Below are 18,041 nucleotides of genomic sequence, written 5' to 3' on the forward strand. Positions count from 1 at the left end.
AACTCTTTCTCTCCTATTTTAAATAATAATCTTGCTGAGCAGAGTATTCTAGATTACAGATTTTTCCCTTTCAGTATTTTGAATGTATCTTGCCATGCCCCTCTGGCCTGCAATATTTTTTTAATTTTTAATTGGAGGATAATTACAATATTGTGATGGTTTTTGCCATACATCATCGTGAATCAGCCATAGGTATACATATGTCCCTTCTCTCCTGAACCCTCCTTCCCACTTCCCTCCCCACCCCATCCCTCTAGGTTGTCACAGAGCATGGGCTTTGGGTTTCCTGTGTCATACATCAAACTCCCACTGGCTATTTGTTTTACATATGAAATGTATATGCTTTAATGCTATTCTCTCAAATTATCCCACCCTCTCCTTCCCCCAGTGTGTCCAAAAGTCTGTTCTTTATGTCTGTGTCTCCTTTGTTGCCCCACATGTAGGATCATAAGTACTATCTTGTCTAGATGCCATATATGTGTGTTAATATACAGTATTTGTCTTTCTCTAACTTACTTCACTTTGTATAATAGACTCTAGGTTCACCCACCTCACTAGAACTCACTCAAATGTGTTCCTTTTCATAGCAAGGTAATATTCCATCATGTATATGTACCATAACTTCATTAACCATTCATCTGTCAATGGGCATCTAGATTTCTTCCATGTCCTAGGTATTGTAAATATTGCAGGAATGAACATTGGGGTACATGTGTCATTTTCAATTATGGTTTTCTCAGGGTTTATGCCCAGTAGTGGGATTGCTGGGTCCTATGGTAGTTTTATTCTAGTTTTTTAAGAAATCTCCATACTGTACTCCACAGTGGTTGTTACCAATTTGCATTCCCACCAACAGTGAAAGAGGGTTCCCTTTTCTCCACATCCTCTCCAGCATTTATTGCTTGTAGACTTTTTGATGATGGCCATTCTGACGAGTGTGAGATGATGGCTCATTGGAGCTTTGATTTTGGCCTGCAATATTTCTGTACAGAAATCAGCTAAGAGCCTTATAGGGGGGTTCCCTTGTAACTCTTTTCCTGTTTTTCTCTTGCTGCCTTTAGTATTTTCATTATCTCCTTTTTGAAATTGGTATCTATTAGACTGCAGAGGCCTGTTTCATTATTCTTTCAGGAGATTTCTCTTGGTCTTTTACCTGGGAGTGGTTCCTCTAGGTCTTCATTTTACTTGTATTTCTTTGAGTTTAGAAGAAACAATTATCTACTGTTGTCTTGAAGGGCTATTTACATGTTGGCGTGTCCTTGTCTAGCTTGTGTGGATTTACTGTATTTGGTACGAGGGCTGTTTTTAGTGGGGATGCCTGTTGTGTCTTTCCTCAGCATGTGCTAGTTGTTATCACCTTGATAGGGAGTGTGCAGATGCGGCCGCTGGTGCCCAGCCCTGGGGGCCTTGGTGGTGGTGGCGGCTCAGATGCACCCCTGGAGCAGGCAACGGGAGTGGAGGCAGTTCACGATCACTGCTAGAGTTTGCAAGGAAGGCGGTGGTGGTGGTTTGTAACCAACCCTGGAACCAGTGCAGGTTGTGTCCTGCCCTCTGTGAGTTTGTGCACAAAGAAAAAGGCTACAGTGGTGGATCCCGCCCCCAAACAATGACGCCTGGCCTCTAAGATGGCCTGGGCTTCCTCCATGTACACCCTCAGTTGTGGTCACACTAGATTCCAGCACCATCTCCCAGGCTGTTTCTGCACAGCCAATCTTAGTCCTCTCTCCAGGTCTGATCTCTGAAGCCTGAGCTGTAACACCTCCCCTGCCTACACTGGCAGACCTGTGTTTCAGGTTGCCACCGTGACCATCTGGACAGTTTTCCTTCTACTCTGGCTGCTGCATTCTCCTTTGAGGCTCTGAAGCTCCCCTTCTGTCCCGGCAGATCTCGCTGGTGAGGGGGCTTCCCAGGGTGCAGGAACCCTTCCCCTTCCACAGCTCCCTCCCAGGGGTGCAGGTCCCATCCCGATTCCATTCTCATTTTCTTTTTAATCTTTTTTTCCTATCCAGTTACCTGGAGATTTTCTCACTCTTTCAGCAGCCTGAGGTATTCTGCCAGTGTTCAGTAGATATTCTGTAAGACCCCTTCCACATGTAGATGTATTTTTGCATTTGTGGGAAAAGGGGAGCTTCATGTTCTACTACTCTGCCATCTGAACTGCTCCTCAGGTATGTGCCTTTTAAATAAATACTTCAGATGCTTCTTGTGCCTCACCATTAATTAGAGTAAAATGATGATCCCTGTGAAAGTAACCCCAATTCTGCTTTCCTACCAGACATAGCTGAGAATGCCTTAGAGAAGGAATGTGTCTAATATAAATGCTTATTGTTATACCTACAACTGTTACTAAATGCTCCTAATTTCATATTCCTGAAAACATAAGGAGAAGCTTATAGACGCTGAACCAAGTATACACTATTTAAAACATGTTAAAGGTAGGTCCTAAAAGATTCTTTTTATTTAAAAAATATTACATGTAATTATATGATTTTTTAAAGAGATTTAAAAGTATCTCAGCAGTTGCACTAAGACAAACAATTCCACTTTTCCTTTAATAAATTATACATCTAAACTTTCCTCCCTTATTACTGTAATATTAACTAATAAAATATTACTTGTATTTGGAAAAGAAGAAATAGGTTACATTACAGTTGAATTAGGTTCAGGAATCAAGCTCAATTTGTTTCCAAGACTTGGAAGAACTTCTTTTGTACTGTTCCAGTTCCTAAAACAAAAACATGTTTTACTAGTAAAAAACTTTAAAATTTTAACTAGGAGCCTTAAAACTGCCTTAGCACTTTTGGGGTGTAACAGTGTATTCTTTATAAAAGTATTATCACTCTCAAAATTTCTTGACAACCACTTTATAAATGACTGTACTCGGGATGTATTTTCTAGAAATGTAGTCTTCAGAGTTTCTATGTAGCCTAAGCAGCACTTGGAGATGAATTAAAATTTTAGACAAAATTATATTCTAAATAGTGCATACAAACTGTCTTTCACGTAATAAAATTAGGCATTGTTATATGCATGCTTTGGGCTTCCCTGGTGACTCAGCTGGTATATACCTGCAATGCGGGAGACCTGGGTTTGATGCCTGGATTGGGAGATCCCTTGGAGAAGGGACAGCTACCCACTCCAGTATTCTGGCTTGAAGAATTCCATGGACTGTATAGTCCATGGGGTCACAAAGAGTCAGACATGACTGAGTGACTTTCACATTCATGCATGCTTTAAGAATATAAAAATGATCTTATTGTTAAACATTTGCTGTTCAACTCTTGTCAAATTGTGGTTGAAGTTAGCAAAGTATCAATATTTAAAATGTACATATCCTTTGACCCAGTGATTATATCTTTAGAAATTCATCATATAGCACAATAGAGAAGAGCAGAAGGATATTCACTGCACTGTCTATTGGCATGCAGTTAGAAATGGCTTAGATATCTCACAGTAAGGATTGATTAAATACTTCAGTGCTCACTGACACCTGACTTTGTAGGCAGCCAACAAAAATAATAGTGTTGTATGTGCAAAATGAGAAAGGCAACTAGGTGGAGAGAGGGCAGGACACTTCCATTTTCTATAGTATATACTTCTATGTCTTGATTTTTTTCACCATGAGTATATGTTACTTTTATAATTCATAAAACAAAGATAACCTTTAGCAGAGGTGGGAAAACCTGCATGAGACAACTAACATGCAAAAGGGACCATCTACGGGGACTGTCTCTTGGCTTCTTACATGTTGTTCAGTGTCTAAGTGTACAAAGTGTATCATTGTTTCAGATAAGCAAAAAATGGTTACTCTGCAAGATAAGGCAATCCCTGCCCTTTGCCTAATGTAACTGAAGTTCATAGTTGCTAGGAAAAGAAAACTGCATGCTCATTTTCAGAAAAATGGCAGATGATCTCCTTCGTACATATATTCTAAGTTATTAAAATTTAAATGTTGAAAGTTTCAAAACACTATGACTTTGAAGGAATTTTTTTCCATAGTATTAACTCCAAAGTAGTCTTTATAGCTTGGTTTATTTTTAATGACATTAACTCAGTTCACCAGTTATCTTACCTGTAACTTATGGTTTCAAGGATTGTTAGCTCATAAAGAGTAAACAGTAATCAGTTATCGCAAACTCTGCCTTTAATTGGAAGTGCTGAATTATTATTATTACTATTTTTTTTTACCAATGGTAATGGTGAGGGCATTGCTTTGAGATTCTGTGCTAGTTCTCCCTTCTGTAAGCTGTAAAGTGACAGAACTGGGCTGGTCCCCCAGCCATGCCAGAAGGAGGATGGAGAGTAACTGGTGTGATATAGAACTCACTGTGTTCACTAGATCTTTAGTACTGCTCTCATGCGACCTCAACATTATATGATCATGTTTTAATGGAATAGCAACTAAGAGGGCTCTTTTTACACTACGGTTCTTCATGGCCACTCTAGAGTCACTTTAAAAGAGAAAGCAAAACCAAAAGGGGTTTCCACCCTGCTTCTTAAAAGCTTCTAAAGGTTTCAAATATAAATATATATAATGCTTAAAACACCATCTTCAATAGAGGACACTAAAAAAACATTCCCCCCAACATGTAAATCAATCAGTGTGTATCTGTGTTTAAATTATAGGCCTAGGGATTATAAATAAGTTGAGTGTTTTGAAAACAGGGATTCAAAATGTATATGTATGGTTGAACCAAGAAGACCTTAAAAATAAACTGTTTACCCAAACCTTTTCCATTTTTTTTTTGCTTTGATAATAAACATATAGAAAAGAGATGGAAGGGTTCAGCAAGTGCTTTCTATACTAGACTCCCTTAAAATCAGGAGTGCTTTAAAACTGGAAGACTTTTAAAAAATAGTGAATACCAAGGAACTATTTTCTGGTGCCCATATGAAGTCTGACAAAAGAGAGCTAATTAGGAAAGACATTTAGTCTGCAGAAAAGGTGAAAAGGGGTCTTAAGGTTGATCCTCAAACCAGGGGGGACCACTTTCAGTCTCTGTGAGGATCTTCTTGAGTCAGTGGGGACTGGGAGCAAAAGGGATTCTGGACAGTGATCATAAATGACACGTTCTACTACCAAGGACTTACAATAATGCATTATGGAATACTGTGTCTCAGTGCCTCCCCCTCCCCACCTCACTGGCAGGATAATGTAACAGAAGTATGGTTTAAGTGAAGTGTGGTTTAAAGGGACACAGCTTTCTTGCCTGATGATTCTACATGACTTGGCTATTTTAAAGGCTCAGTATTAGAGGAACTGAACAGGACTCATGAATTAGCCTATCTTAGAAGTGGCGTGCTCTGATTTCATTGTCAAAGCTTAAGAGTACCAAACCTTTTGTTTGATGCCTGATTATTTAAGCCACTAATAATGAGATTTGGGGATGGGAGGGAGTCAAATTGAGGATCAGACAGGCCCAGGGCCAGCCCTCCACTCATATGCAACTGGATTATTTTCAGTGAAACAGGATGTCATCTTTCTTCCTAAGAAGTACAAGAATCAGTAACTATTTGGGTTAAAGATATGCAGACACATAGTACACAGTACAGACGTCAAGTATTTACCAGTTGCTTTTAGGTAGGGACATAGTTTTGTGTGATTATGGAAAACCTTGAGTGAGACATTTCTTTTAGATGGATATTCTTCTTCTTCTAATAGGCAAATCAAATCTAAAGATTATAATGCTATTTTCACTGAAAAATGTTAGTGTAGCAATAATCATATCAAAAGATCAAGAAAGCAGTGTTTTTAGAAAGAGCTGTAGACTAGATTTTCACCTAAGGCAGATGAATTCTTTTATAGGCTGTGTTAATAAAAGTGGCATTGACTATCTTGCCCATATAAAAAATGAAAATGTATTGTTAAATGTTTAGTAGGAAATAGGGGTTTTTCAAAATTAATCTACAGAGAGTTTTCTCACACATAAATCAGCTTCTGTGTTTATCAGTAGACAGCTGGAGACAATCTAAGGCCCTGAAATGGCTTTGGAAGAACATGAAAGACTATATGAAGTTTTGGATATTAGAATGCCAAAATTTGGAAGTGAACATCTATAAAATAATTGAGTATCAACTGCTAATCATTAGCATGACTTTTAAAGCAGAGGTGGGTACTACATGTGCAAACTAAAATCAATTCATCTACTAAAATACCATGAATGAAACTGCTTTAGAGGCAAAATTAGGACATCATAACTTTTCAAGTGAGTCTAAAAAAAAATCTGTCCAGAGAATGTGTTAATTAGTGAGGTACAAGGGAAGAATGATACAGGTATTGTGGGGCTGCTTTCCAGTTCTACTCAAAACTCATATGGTTTTAGGTCAGTTAGGGAAGATGGATTTGAATGTGAAACCTTAAGATGCTCAGAAATACTCTTGCCCTTTAATAATAAATATATAAAAGGGATCATTGTATAATATAAACAGATAATCTTATCAACAATGGCAGTTAGTCACTAACTCCTAGATAAATATTAATTCAGAGATGACTTCCAACTAATCTCTATAGCCAAGCTGCAAAACACAATAAGGGTTACATGAGGTCATTTTAGTGTTCCTGCGACATGCCTCTCACTTTGTGACAACTACAACACCCTCTACATATTCATGACATGTTTTTCAGAAGTCTTCTGTACTTAAAATGTTTTGCCTACTTATTCTAGGGCCCCAGAAGGTGAAAGGCAACTGCAGAGAAAAAGACCCTGGTCCCTGCTCACAGTGGGTGGTTGTGTTCAGCTTATCCTAGCAACAGTTACACACAGCTCTACAAATCCCACCTGAGAGGTGGTCAGGGCATTCCATTTATTGTGCTTATTTATATAAGGTTATATTCTTTACAATGACTCATTTTATCAAACTAAAAGGAGATCTGGGAAAATCTCAATATTGGATCATGATAAAAATTTACCAACTCTTACATTCTTATATCAGGCTGTGTATCACAAATGATGCTATCTGGGCACATATATGGAAAGCAGTCTCCACTTTTAATCACTTTCCTGAGAGTTCCTGGGTTTTGTCAACTGTGTGCTTCCAGATTAGGCAGTCCTTAATCTTTCTGATCTAAGAAAAGTATGTGTGCTGCTGTGCTTCGTCACTCAGTCGTGTCCGTCTCTTTGCAATCCCATGGACTGTACCTGCCAGGCTCCTCTGTCCATGGGGATTCTTCAGGCAAGAACACTGGAGTGCGCTGCCATGCCCTCCTTCAGGGGATCTTCCCAACCCAAGGATCGAACCCAGGTCTGCCGCATTGCAGGCAGATTCTTTACTGTCTGAGCCACCAAGAAAAGTATGGATATATCTAAATGTCCTAATAAAAAACAAAACCTTCTAAATTTTCCCACAAATAAAAGAATATTATGGAAGTGTCTTCCCAACAGTGAGGTAAGAATCACTACCCATCTTCAACATAAAGTATACTGGAAAGTTCAAAAAGCATATGTGAACACTATGTCATCTCTGGGTGGTAGAATGTTATGTGATCTTTAGTTCCTCCTTTATGCATATCAGAATTTATATATATCTATATAGAGTGAAGATATACTATTTAAATAATTTTGAAAGGAAAAAGTTAAGTAAATAAGTTGAGAAAAACTCCTGGAATTCTAAGGATATTTCTGTGATAAAACTCAAGATGAAATAAATGTTTAGGATAATACCTGATCCTTCTGAATTCTCATCTCATCAACTTCACTTTCAGCATACTGAGGATCTTGTGCAGGGTCCCTGACATCTTTTAGTGTGTTGATACTCTGAAATCACAATTTGTTAAGTCATTTCATGCCCATAACCAAAAACTTTCAATGACCATCATCCACCTCACAAGCCAAGTTCCTGTCTCTTGGGCAGCCAGTGAAGGCTGATCTTTTGAGCCTTCATCACCACTGAAGGCCAATTCAAATTCCCCAGGTTCTCTCTCCCTCTTGGATGCTGTTTCTCCCTTCTCTAACAACCAGAAAGAGCTCTGTTTGGAAGCAGAGTGAGAAAAATGTCTTACCCATTGTTTCAGCCCCATGGGGTCAGACATACAGTAGATTTTAAGCAAATGTTTAATTGATTTGAGCATGTAAGTAGAAAACAAAGTTACTATAATAGGCCTGTTTGAACATTTCCCAATAACTGATGAATAACAGCAAAAGCGAAAAGGCGAAAGTCGCTCAGTCATGTCCAACTCTTTGCAGCCCCATGGACTATTCAGTTCATGGAATTCTCCAGGCTAGAATACTGGAGTGGGTAGCCTTTCCCTTCTCCAGGGGATCTTCCCAGCCCAGGGATCGAGCCCAGGTCTCCCGCATTGCAGGCGAATTCTTTACCAGCTGAGTCACAAGGGGAAGCCCAACTGTTGAACAGTGCTAAAAATTCTTGCTTTAAAAGAATGAGAAATAGATACCTTTGGTGGAAAGAGCTTTTCATACACTTTTTTCCACAGTTCCATTGGTGAACGGGCATGAAGCTTTCCAATGTCATTATCAGGAAGAGGAGGAGATCCTAAAATTGGAAGTTTTAATTCAAATGACTGAACTGACTAAAACATTATAAACTCTTACTATCAATAAAACAGATGATACTTAAATCTTAGATCTTCTTTTTCTTCTATAATCACTGTTAATATTTACCTCAACCCAGTGTTAACAAGGCCACTGGGACAGATTCTAGTACCAGAGGGAGAGGAGACAGAATAATAAGTAAATTGTAATTCTCTTTCCATGCACTTAAGTAGATGCTCAGGAAAAATAGAAAATATGACATTCTCACGTGCTTGTGAATGTTTAAGGAAACAGATGTTCTTATGTGCTCTTGAATAGAATGCAAATTGAGACAGCTATACTGGAGGGTAATATGGCACTAGTAAATACTATGAAAATACTAAAAAAATCATATCCTATTAACCAGAAATTCTAGTTTTGAGTGTTTATCTTAGAAATACCTGCATACATGCATTAAGGATTTCACAGAGCTGCATTATTTGTATTAGTGAAAAAATGGCCACAGCTGAAATGTCCATCAATAGAGGTAGAGTGAAATAAATTACTATGCATAGCCATGCTCTGTAACACTATCCAGCAGTCAAAGTTCCAAACAGACTTATATGTAGCATTAATATGGAGAAAGCACTAAGGTGTATTGAGTAAAAAAGGAAAACTTCAAAATGACACAGAATAATACAATTGTATTAAAACAAACAGTTTTTTCTATACCACATTCACATGGAAAATGGAATATTAAACTTGATCGTATATGTACTATTTCAAGATTTATAAGTAGAATGTCTTTATGCATTGCCTGTATAATTTAAAAATTAACATGAAAAAAATTAACATGAAAAATTTGAAAATATGCTGCCACTTTTTGGCCATTTTCAATGCATAGTCTGAGATTTCTCATTCTTTCTATTCTAGCATCTATATTGTTCACTGTTTCACTCAATCTTTCAGGGCCTCCTTACCACTTTGGTGGGTAAGATAGTGATCAAATCCACCAATCTTATTCAGATTTCCCAAATTTCTTCCTTGTCCTCACTTGTGTGTGTGTGTATTAGGTTGTACACAATTTTATCACCTTTGTAGGTTCATGTATCCACTACCACAGTCAAGACACTGAACAGTTTCATTCCCAGAAGGATGCCTTGTGTTGCCCTTTTATAACCAAACCCACCTTCTTCTCGATCCCTCTCCCTCCCTCCCTCCCCACCTACAGTTCTGTCCCTAACCTCTGACAACCATTAATCTTTCCTACATTTCTAAAATTTCTTCATTCCAGAATTTTATATAAATAGAATTATATGTAACATTTTCTGATTGACTTTTAAAATTCAGTATAATTCTCTGGAGAGTAACCCAAGTTGCTGTATATATCAATATTTTGTTCCTTTTATTGCTGAGTAGTAAGTATTCCATGGTATGGATATACCACAGTTTATCCATTTACCTGTTGAATGATGTCTGGGTTGTTTCCACTTTTGGGCTATTACAAATAAAGGTATCATGAACATTTATGTACAGATTTTATGTGAACATACATTTTCATTTCTCTCAAATGTCAAATAGTGCAATTTCTAGGTCATATGGTAGCTGCATGATTAGTTTTATAAGAAACCATCAAACTGTTTTCAAGAGTGGTTGACCAGCTGCTATGGAGGCTCCTTAAAAAACTAAAAATAGAGTTATCATATGACCCTGCAATCCCACTCCTGGGCATTTATCTGGAGAAAAACATGATCTGAAAGGACACATGCACCCCAGTGTTCACTGCAGCACTGTTTACAATAGCCAAGACATGGAAGTAACCTAATGTCCATCAAACGAGGAATGGAGAAAGATGTGGTGTGTGTGTGTGTGTGTGTGTGTGTGTGTGTGTGTGTGTGTGTGTGTGTGTGTGTGTGTGTGTGTGTACACACACACAATGGAATATTACTCAGCCACTAAAAAGAATGGCATTTGCAGCAACATGGATGGACCTAGAGAGTATTGTTATACTGAGTAAAGTAAGTCAGAGAAGGAGAAATATTGTATGATATCCCTTCTATGTGGAATCTAAAAATAAATAATGCAAATGAACTTACAAAACAGAAAGAGACTCACAGACTTAGAGAATGAACTTACGATTGCAGGGGGAAAGGGACAGTTAGGGAGTTTGGGAAGGTCATGTACACACTGCTATATTTAAAATGGATAACCAACAAGGACCTATTGTATAGTACATGGAACTCTGCTCAATGTCATGTGGCAGCCTGGATGGGAGGGGGCTTGGGGGAGAACGGATACATGTATATGTATGGCTGAGTCCCTTCACCATTCATCTGAAACTATCACAACATTGTCAGTCAGCTATGCTCCAATACAAAATATATGTTAATGTATGTTAAGTCACTTGAGTCATGTCCAACTCGTTGTGACCCCATGGACTGTAGCCCACCAGGCTCCTCTGTCCATGGGATTTTCCAGGAAAGAATACTGGAGTGGGTTGTCATGCCCTCCTCCAGAATATGAAATAAAAAATTCAAAAGAAAAAAAAAGAGTGGCTATTTTACATTCCCACCAGCAATGTATGAGTGATCCAATTGCTTCACATCCCCTCACCATGTAGGTTCAATTTGCATTTCCTTCATGCAATGATATTAACTATCTTTTCATGTGCTTATGTGCCATTATTGTATATCCTTAGTGAAATAGCTGGCTATATCTTTTACATATTTTCTAATTGGATTTTTTTTTTTACTGTTATATATTCAAGATACTAGTCCTTTGTAAAGCATGTAGCTCAAAATTTCTCCCAGATTGTAGCATATCTTTTTATTTTTTTCACATGGGCTTTTAAGAGCAAAAGTTTTTAACTTTGATGAGGTGCAAGCTCCATAATTTTTTAAATTCAGTATTTTTCTACCCTTTTCTGACCTCCAACTACTTACAGGGGCAAAAGATTTCCATCAGCATTTCTATCATTACACACAGTGATTCTCACTGCTAATGAAATTAAGTTGGCAATTATAATAATAATTATAAAAATCAGTCTTTATAATCACTCATTAACACCTCTGTTCTTTTCATTCCAATTCAATCTATAATCTCATGACAAAGATCTCTACATTTGAAGTCAACTTCAACATGTAAGAGTAATTGGGGGTGGGAAAAAAGAAAATCACTGTCCATTAGTGTTAAAACCAAACTATGTCAACCCCAGAGTACAGAGTTGCTAGGCCCCAAAATCTCTACAATGAAATTACTTCTGTGAGAAGACAGGGAGCTTGATCATATAAACTCTTTTTTTTTTTTTCCTTTTTTTTTCCCCTTTCTTCCCCTTGGCTGCTCTCAGGCTTGGAGAAAAAGCTTGCAGCATTCCAGGCCTCTGCTGCTCTGAATCCTCCCCCACATCCGACCCTCCCACCTTTTCCTAATGTTTCTCCAGCAAGCCCAGCGCCCACTGAAGAACGTAAATTAGTGCCTAGTAATTGGTACAAAAGCATTTTCTGTTTCTATGCAACAGACGCAAAAAGGAGGGGCAAAGGGAAGGAAAAAACCTCACAGATGGTTAAAAAGGGAAAGAAATGGGATCCTCTGCAGTGGTCTTTGAGCAGTCCTGTCTCTCGCTCCGCCCTACTTTTTGTTGGGAAGTTAGTAACAGGCCTAAGCCCAACTCAGAGCGCTTGGTGGCAGTTGTTAGTATCAAAAGAATAGAATTTGGAGGTTGGAAGTGACCTTGAGAGGTCATTGCATCCATCATTTTGTCTGTAAAAAAGTACACTTTTTTACACTTTCAGATGGACAGGGATCGTTCTATAGAAGCACTGGGGGGCTATGGAGGGTTTGGAAAAACAGCACCAAGGCTGGCTCTCTTCCTTAGCAGGCTCCTGGAGCCTCAGCTTGCTCAGCAACACAGTGAGTCCATATAAACTCTTGAAATTTCTTTTGCTTCGTGAGTCTAGGGATAAGTATAGGAAACATCCCATTAGATGAAGTATTTACATAACAATTAAGGCATACCTAGTTAATGCAACTGTGTTCTTTTTGAGTTATTCCAACACTTGAATCTCTTATATTTTTCATCATTGCTTATAATATATATAGCTTTGAATTTCCTGACTGCTTTATCCTTCTGATTTTCTTCTAAACCCAAAAAGCTAAAATTTAAAAGTACCTGGAAATCAGTGAGGGAAAGAAAGTAGATGCAAATTTTTTTAGTGGTATTGAGATCAGAAATCAGTTGCTCATGTGCCAACATCCCTTTCATCACAAATATGTCAATGTGATGCATTCTGTATCAATACAATGTATACAAATAAATACACAAGACATAACAGTAACAATGAAACCAGAAATGGTGGTTAGGGTTGGGAGATGTTGGAGATGAAGTGAACAGGCAGCAGGATAAAATCAATAAGCAATTAAAACAAATGGAACAATCTTAATAAGTTCACCAACCTATCTGACTTAAAGAATCCAATCCTGCTGTGATAAACAGAGGTTTATTCTGATCCACACATATTGATTTGCTACATGGATAAGAAGAAAAAAGAATCTAATTTAGTTTAGCAATCAAATATCCTGCCATTCCCTACTGTACATACAAGAGCCAAGTTTTATATCTAGCCTCTATGAGAGCATTTCTCAAAATGAATGAATGATTATTAACATAACCGATTCAAAAAATAAAGTATAGAGCTAATAAAGGTATTATAGGAGAAAAAAAAGACCCAAACTACCTCAAATCAAAACCAAGAAAGATAGCAAGGTTAAGAAAAATACTAAGTAACAGGATCAAGGAAACAAGTATAATAGTATGATTACTTTATTCTAGTTTCCAACTATTATATAACATTTTAGTTGTAAAATATGATAAATATTTAAACAATATAAGAAGCAAGAGATAATATGAAATTATCTAAGAACAGTCATCTGAGGCATTTTTCCCAGTCAAGAAACAAGAGACTTGTGAGAACAATAATCAGATGAGAGAATACCAAAAAAAAAAAAAAAGTAAAAAGATATTAACAAATATTTTAATGGTACCTTTTGTCGATGCCAAATGCCAATTGGTTAATAACTCCACGTATTTTTAGTAACAGAGCTTCTGATTTACTGGTAAACTAGAAAAGAAAAAAATCAGGACAATAAATTACATGCTCGCTTTCAAATCACAGAAAGAGGTAAAATGAACATGGCTTTCAACAAGTACAGACTGCAGAGAGAATTACTATTTATCTGCCCAACAAAATCTTGTGTTTGAGTAAGCAAAACAAAACCTGAATAAAGGAAAAGAAAGAAATCTTGATAAATTTGTTTTAATTCTTCAAATTTCATGAGTGCATGATATATTTATTGTATGGACTTGTGTTTATGCACTAATCATTTCAGCTACTCCCACAAATGGACCGTAAGCATTACCAAAATGCAATCTGGTTGGTTAAAAAATAGGAGGTATGTATCATAAATAACTTTTCCATCCAAAGGCATACTGCTGTCTTCAAAGCAGTTAATGTGGGATCTGCAGACTAGTCTAACAATACTGATACTCACTAAAACAACTTTAAAACGGCTCTTCAGATTTGCCTTTAGAGTTTGCAAAGTAAGCTACTGACTCTTCTCAGTGGTGGTCTATAACGAAGTGATCATAACCAGAATATTTTAGAAGAATGAAGCTGCATGGGTACTATTAATCATTAAACTGAGAAACCAGATGAAAACCAGGACATATGGTTACCCTACAAAACCTTTTAAGACTAATTTTGAATGTCTGGAAATACCAAGGTCACCCAGCCAAATGAGAATGACTAAGATGTATGAAAGTAGGAAAAACAATCTTGAACCAAAATGAAATGTAATTATAAGGTAAAGAGATCAGTGTTCAGCTTAAGATTCGTTCAAGACCTGGGTTTGATCCCTGGGTTGGGAAGATCCCTTGGAGAAGGGAAAGGCTACTCACTCCAGTATTCTGGCCTGGAGAATTCCACAGTCCATGGAGGGTCGCAAAGAGCCGTACACAACTGAGCGACTTTCACTTTCACTTTTCAGATTAAGAACAGGCTCCCAGGGAAAGGGCTTCCCTGGTGGCTCAGACCTGGGTTCAATTCCTGGATTGGAAGATCCTCTGGAGAAGGGAATGGCAACCCACTCCAGTATTCTTGTCTGGAAACTTTCATGGACAGAGGAACCTGGCAGGCTACAGTCCATGGGATCAGAAAGAGTTGGACACGACTGAGCGACTAACACTTAACTTCCCAGGGGGAAACTATTCAAGGGAGAACACTCATGTGAATATACAAGATTTGATACATTTTAAAAATTGAAACAATTTTATGCTTCTATTGAGACAATATGTTAATATGAAAACCTCAGCTGAATTTTAAAAACACAACTTTTTTATCATCATCATTGTATTCTCTATTATGTTCCCTATATGGTGAGGAAAAAACCTCATCACAAGTGTATTTCATAGGACTGCAGGACTGGGAGGACATGAGAAGTTTTTCTAACTCAACCCCATCCCCACCCCTATCTGTTGCGTCAATTGCCTTGAAAACATCCTCCACAAATATATGTAGAGTTCTACTTACGAACTCAATGCCTGGGAATTCATGATCTCCAAAAGCAACTCGTTCCATTTTCAGATAATGGCAGTATTAGAAATTTTTTTCTTAATTTGAACTAAACCCCACTGATTCCTTGTTCTTGACTCTAAGAAAACATACATTTAACCCCTTTCCCATGGATCAGTCCTTCAAATACTTAAAGACTGTTATCACATTCAAAATGCCAGAATATCATTTTATGCTGTTCCTCATTTATCATAATTTTAAGTCCCCTACCATCCGGGGGGCTCTCCACTGAATCTGGTCCTACTTACCAAAGTTTTTCTCGTTTTTGTCTTTATTAACTTGATCATATTGCTCATATTACTGAATTAGTATTCTTGACTGAATTATAAAGGATAAACTATGTTTAAAAAAAAAAAAAACAAAAACTGCTGCATATCACTGAACCTTGGAAAGTAGTAAGTACCAAAGTCTGGACTCTAGGGTCACAGCGGAAGTGAAATTGAAAGGTGGGGCTTTGTTAGCTCTGACCAGCTCTCTTCTTGATTTGGGAAGCTAGCAAAGCTGTATGGTTTCCATGGTGGTCCAGAGTGCTCTTCTAAACCCAACCTCTGATTTACTGAGAGCTGAGATGAAAGATTCTCAGATCCTTTCCCTAGTCCCTGGACTTCTAGGGTCTTGTGAGCCATGGTTAATTGCAGGTCTGCTGTGGCCTGGGTTGATCTGACTTCACCTATTATTGCATTCTTACTGATAAGACCAGACTGGGCACTGATGGATCATCAAAAGTGATCTGTTTCTAAACAAAGAGAGGGATTTTCCTCAGCTGACTAAACAGAAGTAAATGTGGAGCTTTATCTAGAAGCGAAAGTAAGAAACTACAAGATCCATGGTCTGCTTCTGTACTTTGAATTCTCCATATCTTTGCAAAACAGTAAAGAATATTTCTGTGGTTGCCAAGGCAGAGTAGACAGGGTGAGGGAAAGTTGGATTGCAAGTTTGTGAATAGCAGATGCAAACTATTATATACAGAATGGATAAACAAGGTCTTGTATAGCACAGGGAACCATATCCACTATCCTGTAATAAACCATAATGGGAAAAAATATGAAAAATAATTTTTTAAAAAAGAATATTTCCAAAATACTTTGTCAACCTAATATGCAAGTAGGTAGATACAGTACAAACATAAAAGGTAATGATTTTTAAGAAAATACATAATAAAATGTATTTGGAGTATTCTGGAAAGTATAAGAATTTTAAATACAGATCATACTTATTACTTTCAGCCTTAATAACTAGCCATGAAAGCTGGGGACTAGGCCATGTTGTCTATAGGTTCCTCTGAGCACTTTGATTTAGAGGGCAAAAGACAGCATTCAAATGGGAGGAATTTTTTTAAAAATAAAAATGCTTTTATATTTTATTGCATTAGAGGATATCTCGCAACATTTGGTCCTGCTGTGGAAGATAATGTTAACAGTTACAAGAACCAGCCTTTATTGAGATTTGTGTCAGGCCCTGTGCTAAGGGTTTCAGGTGTATTCCTGCTACTAACCCTCACAACAACCCTATGAAGGTAGGACTATTTTTGTCCATTTTACCCTGGAGGAGACTAAGGCTTCAGTGAGGTTAAGTGACTTATCTGAGACCCCATATCTAGTAAATGGTTGCCCTGAGATTTGAATCCAGGCAGCATGACTCCCAAGTTCATTATTTTTAACCTCTACAAAAAAAAAAAAAAAAGTTAGTCTTTTTTCTTTTAAGTGAATATAGATTCTAATTCTTAAAGGAAAATTAAAAGATGAATAGATAAATAACCAATTTATCTCTAAGACAATGGGGATTTATGGCTATTAAAAATGTAGAACTTTCACTTCAAGGAAATGGTAGGCTATCTAGCAATGTGTGTTCCAGAAATACATTATAAAAGCTCTGAGCAAGAGGCTTTGAGGGCAATGGGAATGGAAAGGAGAGAATGACATGCATTAGTAAAAGCATCCACATTCATTATTGTGCACCAAGCTGGTAATCTTTCCAAATTTGTTACTGTCTGTTCAAACCCAAAGGATAGGAAACATACAAACCATTAATGATGCCCCATAATAATGTGCAACAAATCGAAGTGTCTTGCATATTACCTTCCTCTTCTCAGAGTCAAAATCCTGAAGATGTATGTTATTAAAAAGAAAAAAGTTGAGAGAACTAGTATCTGTAGCAGAAAAGTACAAATTATTAAATACAGAAATAGATTTTTTTCTTCTTTATTTTTTGAAATGTACCTTGAGTAGGATTCCATTACCTTGGCATTTGGTTCTGTAGAAGCTGAACAATAGCTGCAGCCTTCTAGAGCTACACTGTCAGATCTTTCCTTGTTTAAACACTTAGCTCAATAGAATTTAGATACAAGCACACATTTTATCAAGTGGAATACCCCAAGGATTCTCTGACAAGCAAAGATAAGAAGAAACCAATTTTCTACTTTCTTCAATTTAAAAGTTGGGACATAAGTCCTGTCCCTTGGAGACTGGACTGGATTCAGTTTCTAAATCTTCTGCCTTATCCCCATCATGCCACTGTATTTATTGTTCTTCACCTATTTTCTCTTTCCCAGCTATATTCTCTTTTCCAAAATCTTTAAGATGTGTGACTCCTTGACTTCTCCCCTGCCCCGAGTCATTTTTCTCATTTCATTATTACTTTTGTTTCTCTTCTATAAAGGCTAGGCAAGCGTGTACAACAAGCTCAACTAGAAGTGGAAGAGCTCACCTGAAAAATATCGTATTTACTTCCGATTATGACCAGAGGAATTGGAAATGGGTCAATTAATTCACGATCCTGTTAACAAACATATTTCATTGATTCACTGTAATTGTTTACTACTATGTATTCAGCAATTTCTACAACTTAGGTCATTTTAAATCTGCCCATAGTGTTAACATTGTTGGCTTGACAGAGGTTGCTCCAATATTTAATTTATGAAGCTACATTTCTCAAGCATAAAACTAGA

The 18,041-nt window shown here is 37.4% G+C and overlaps 1 protein-coding gene across 2 annotated transcripts in view; it reads right to left on the reverse strand.

The window, feature by feature from the left end:
- Positions 1-2,440: 2,440 nt before the first annotated feature.
- DYNC2LI1 (dynein cytoplasmic 2 light intermediate chain 1) overlaps positions 2,441-18,041 on the reverse strand; it is a 38,513-nt gene continuing 22,912 nt past the window's right edge. Inside the window, exons 7-13 of one of the 2 annotated variants that reach the window (XM_061155507.1) lie at positions 17,801-17,869; positions 17,119-17,196; positions 13,509-13,585; positions 12,921-12,991; positions 8,393-8,490; positions 7,662-7,754; positions 2,441-2,725 (exon numbers count right to left, since the gene is read on the reverse strand). In XM_061155507.1, the coding sequence (XP_061011490.1) occupies positions 2,663-2,725; positions 7,662-7,754; positions 8,393-8,490; positions 12,921-12,991; positions 13,509-13,585; positions 17,119-17,196; positions 17,801-17,869 (549 nt within the window). In that variant the 3' untranslated portion in view covers positions 2,441-2,662. The remainder of the gene's footprint in view (positions 2,726-7,661; positions 7,755-8,392; positions 8,491-12,920; positions 12,992-13,508; positions 13,586-17,118; positions 17,197-17,800; positions 17,870-18,041) is intronic. The other variant, XM_061155508.1, reaches the window with a different exon arrangement.

This window comes from Dama dama, chromosome 11 (assembly GCF_033118175.1).
Source record: "Dama dama isolate Ldn47 chromosome 11, ASM3311817v1, whole genome shotgun sequence".
NCBI classification, from domain to species: domain Eukaryota; kingdom Metazoa; phylum Chordata; class Mammalia; order Artiodactyla; family Cervidae; genus Dama; species Dama dama.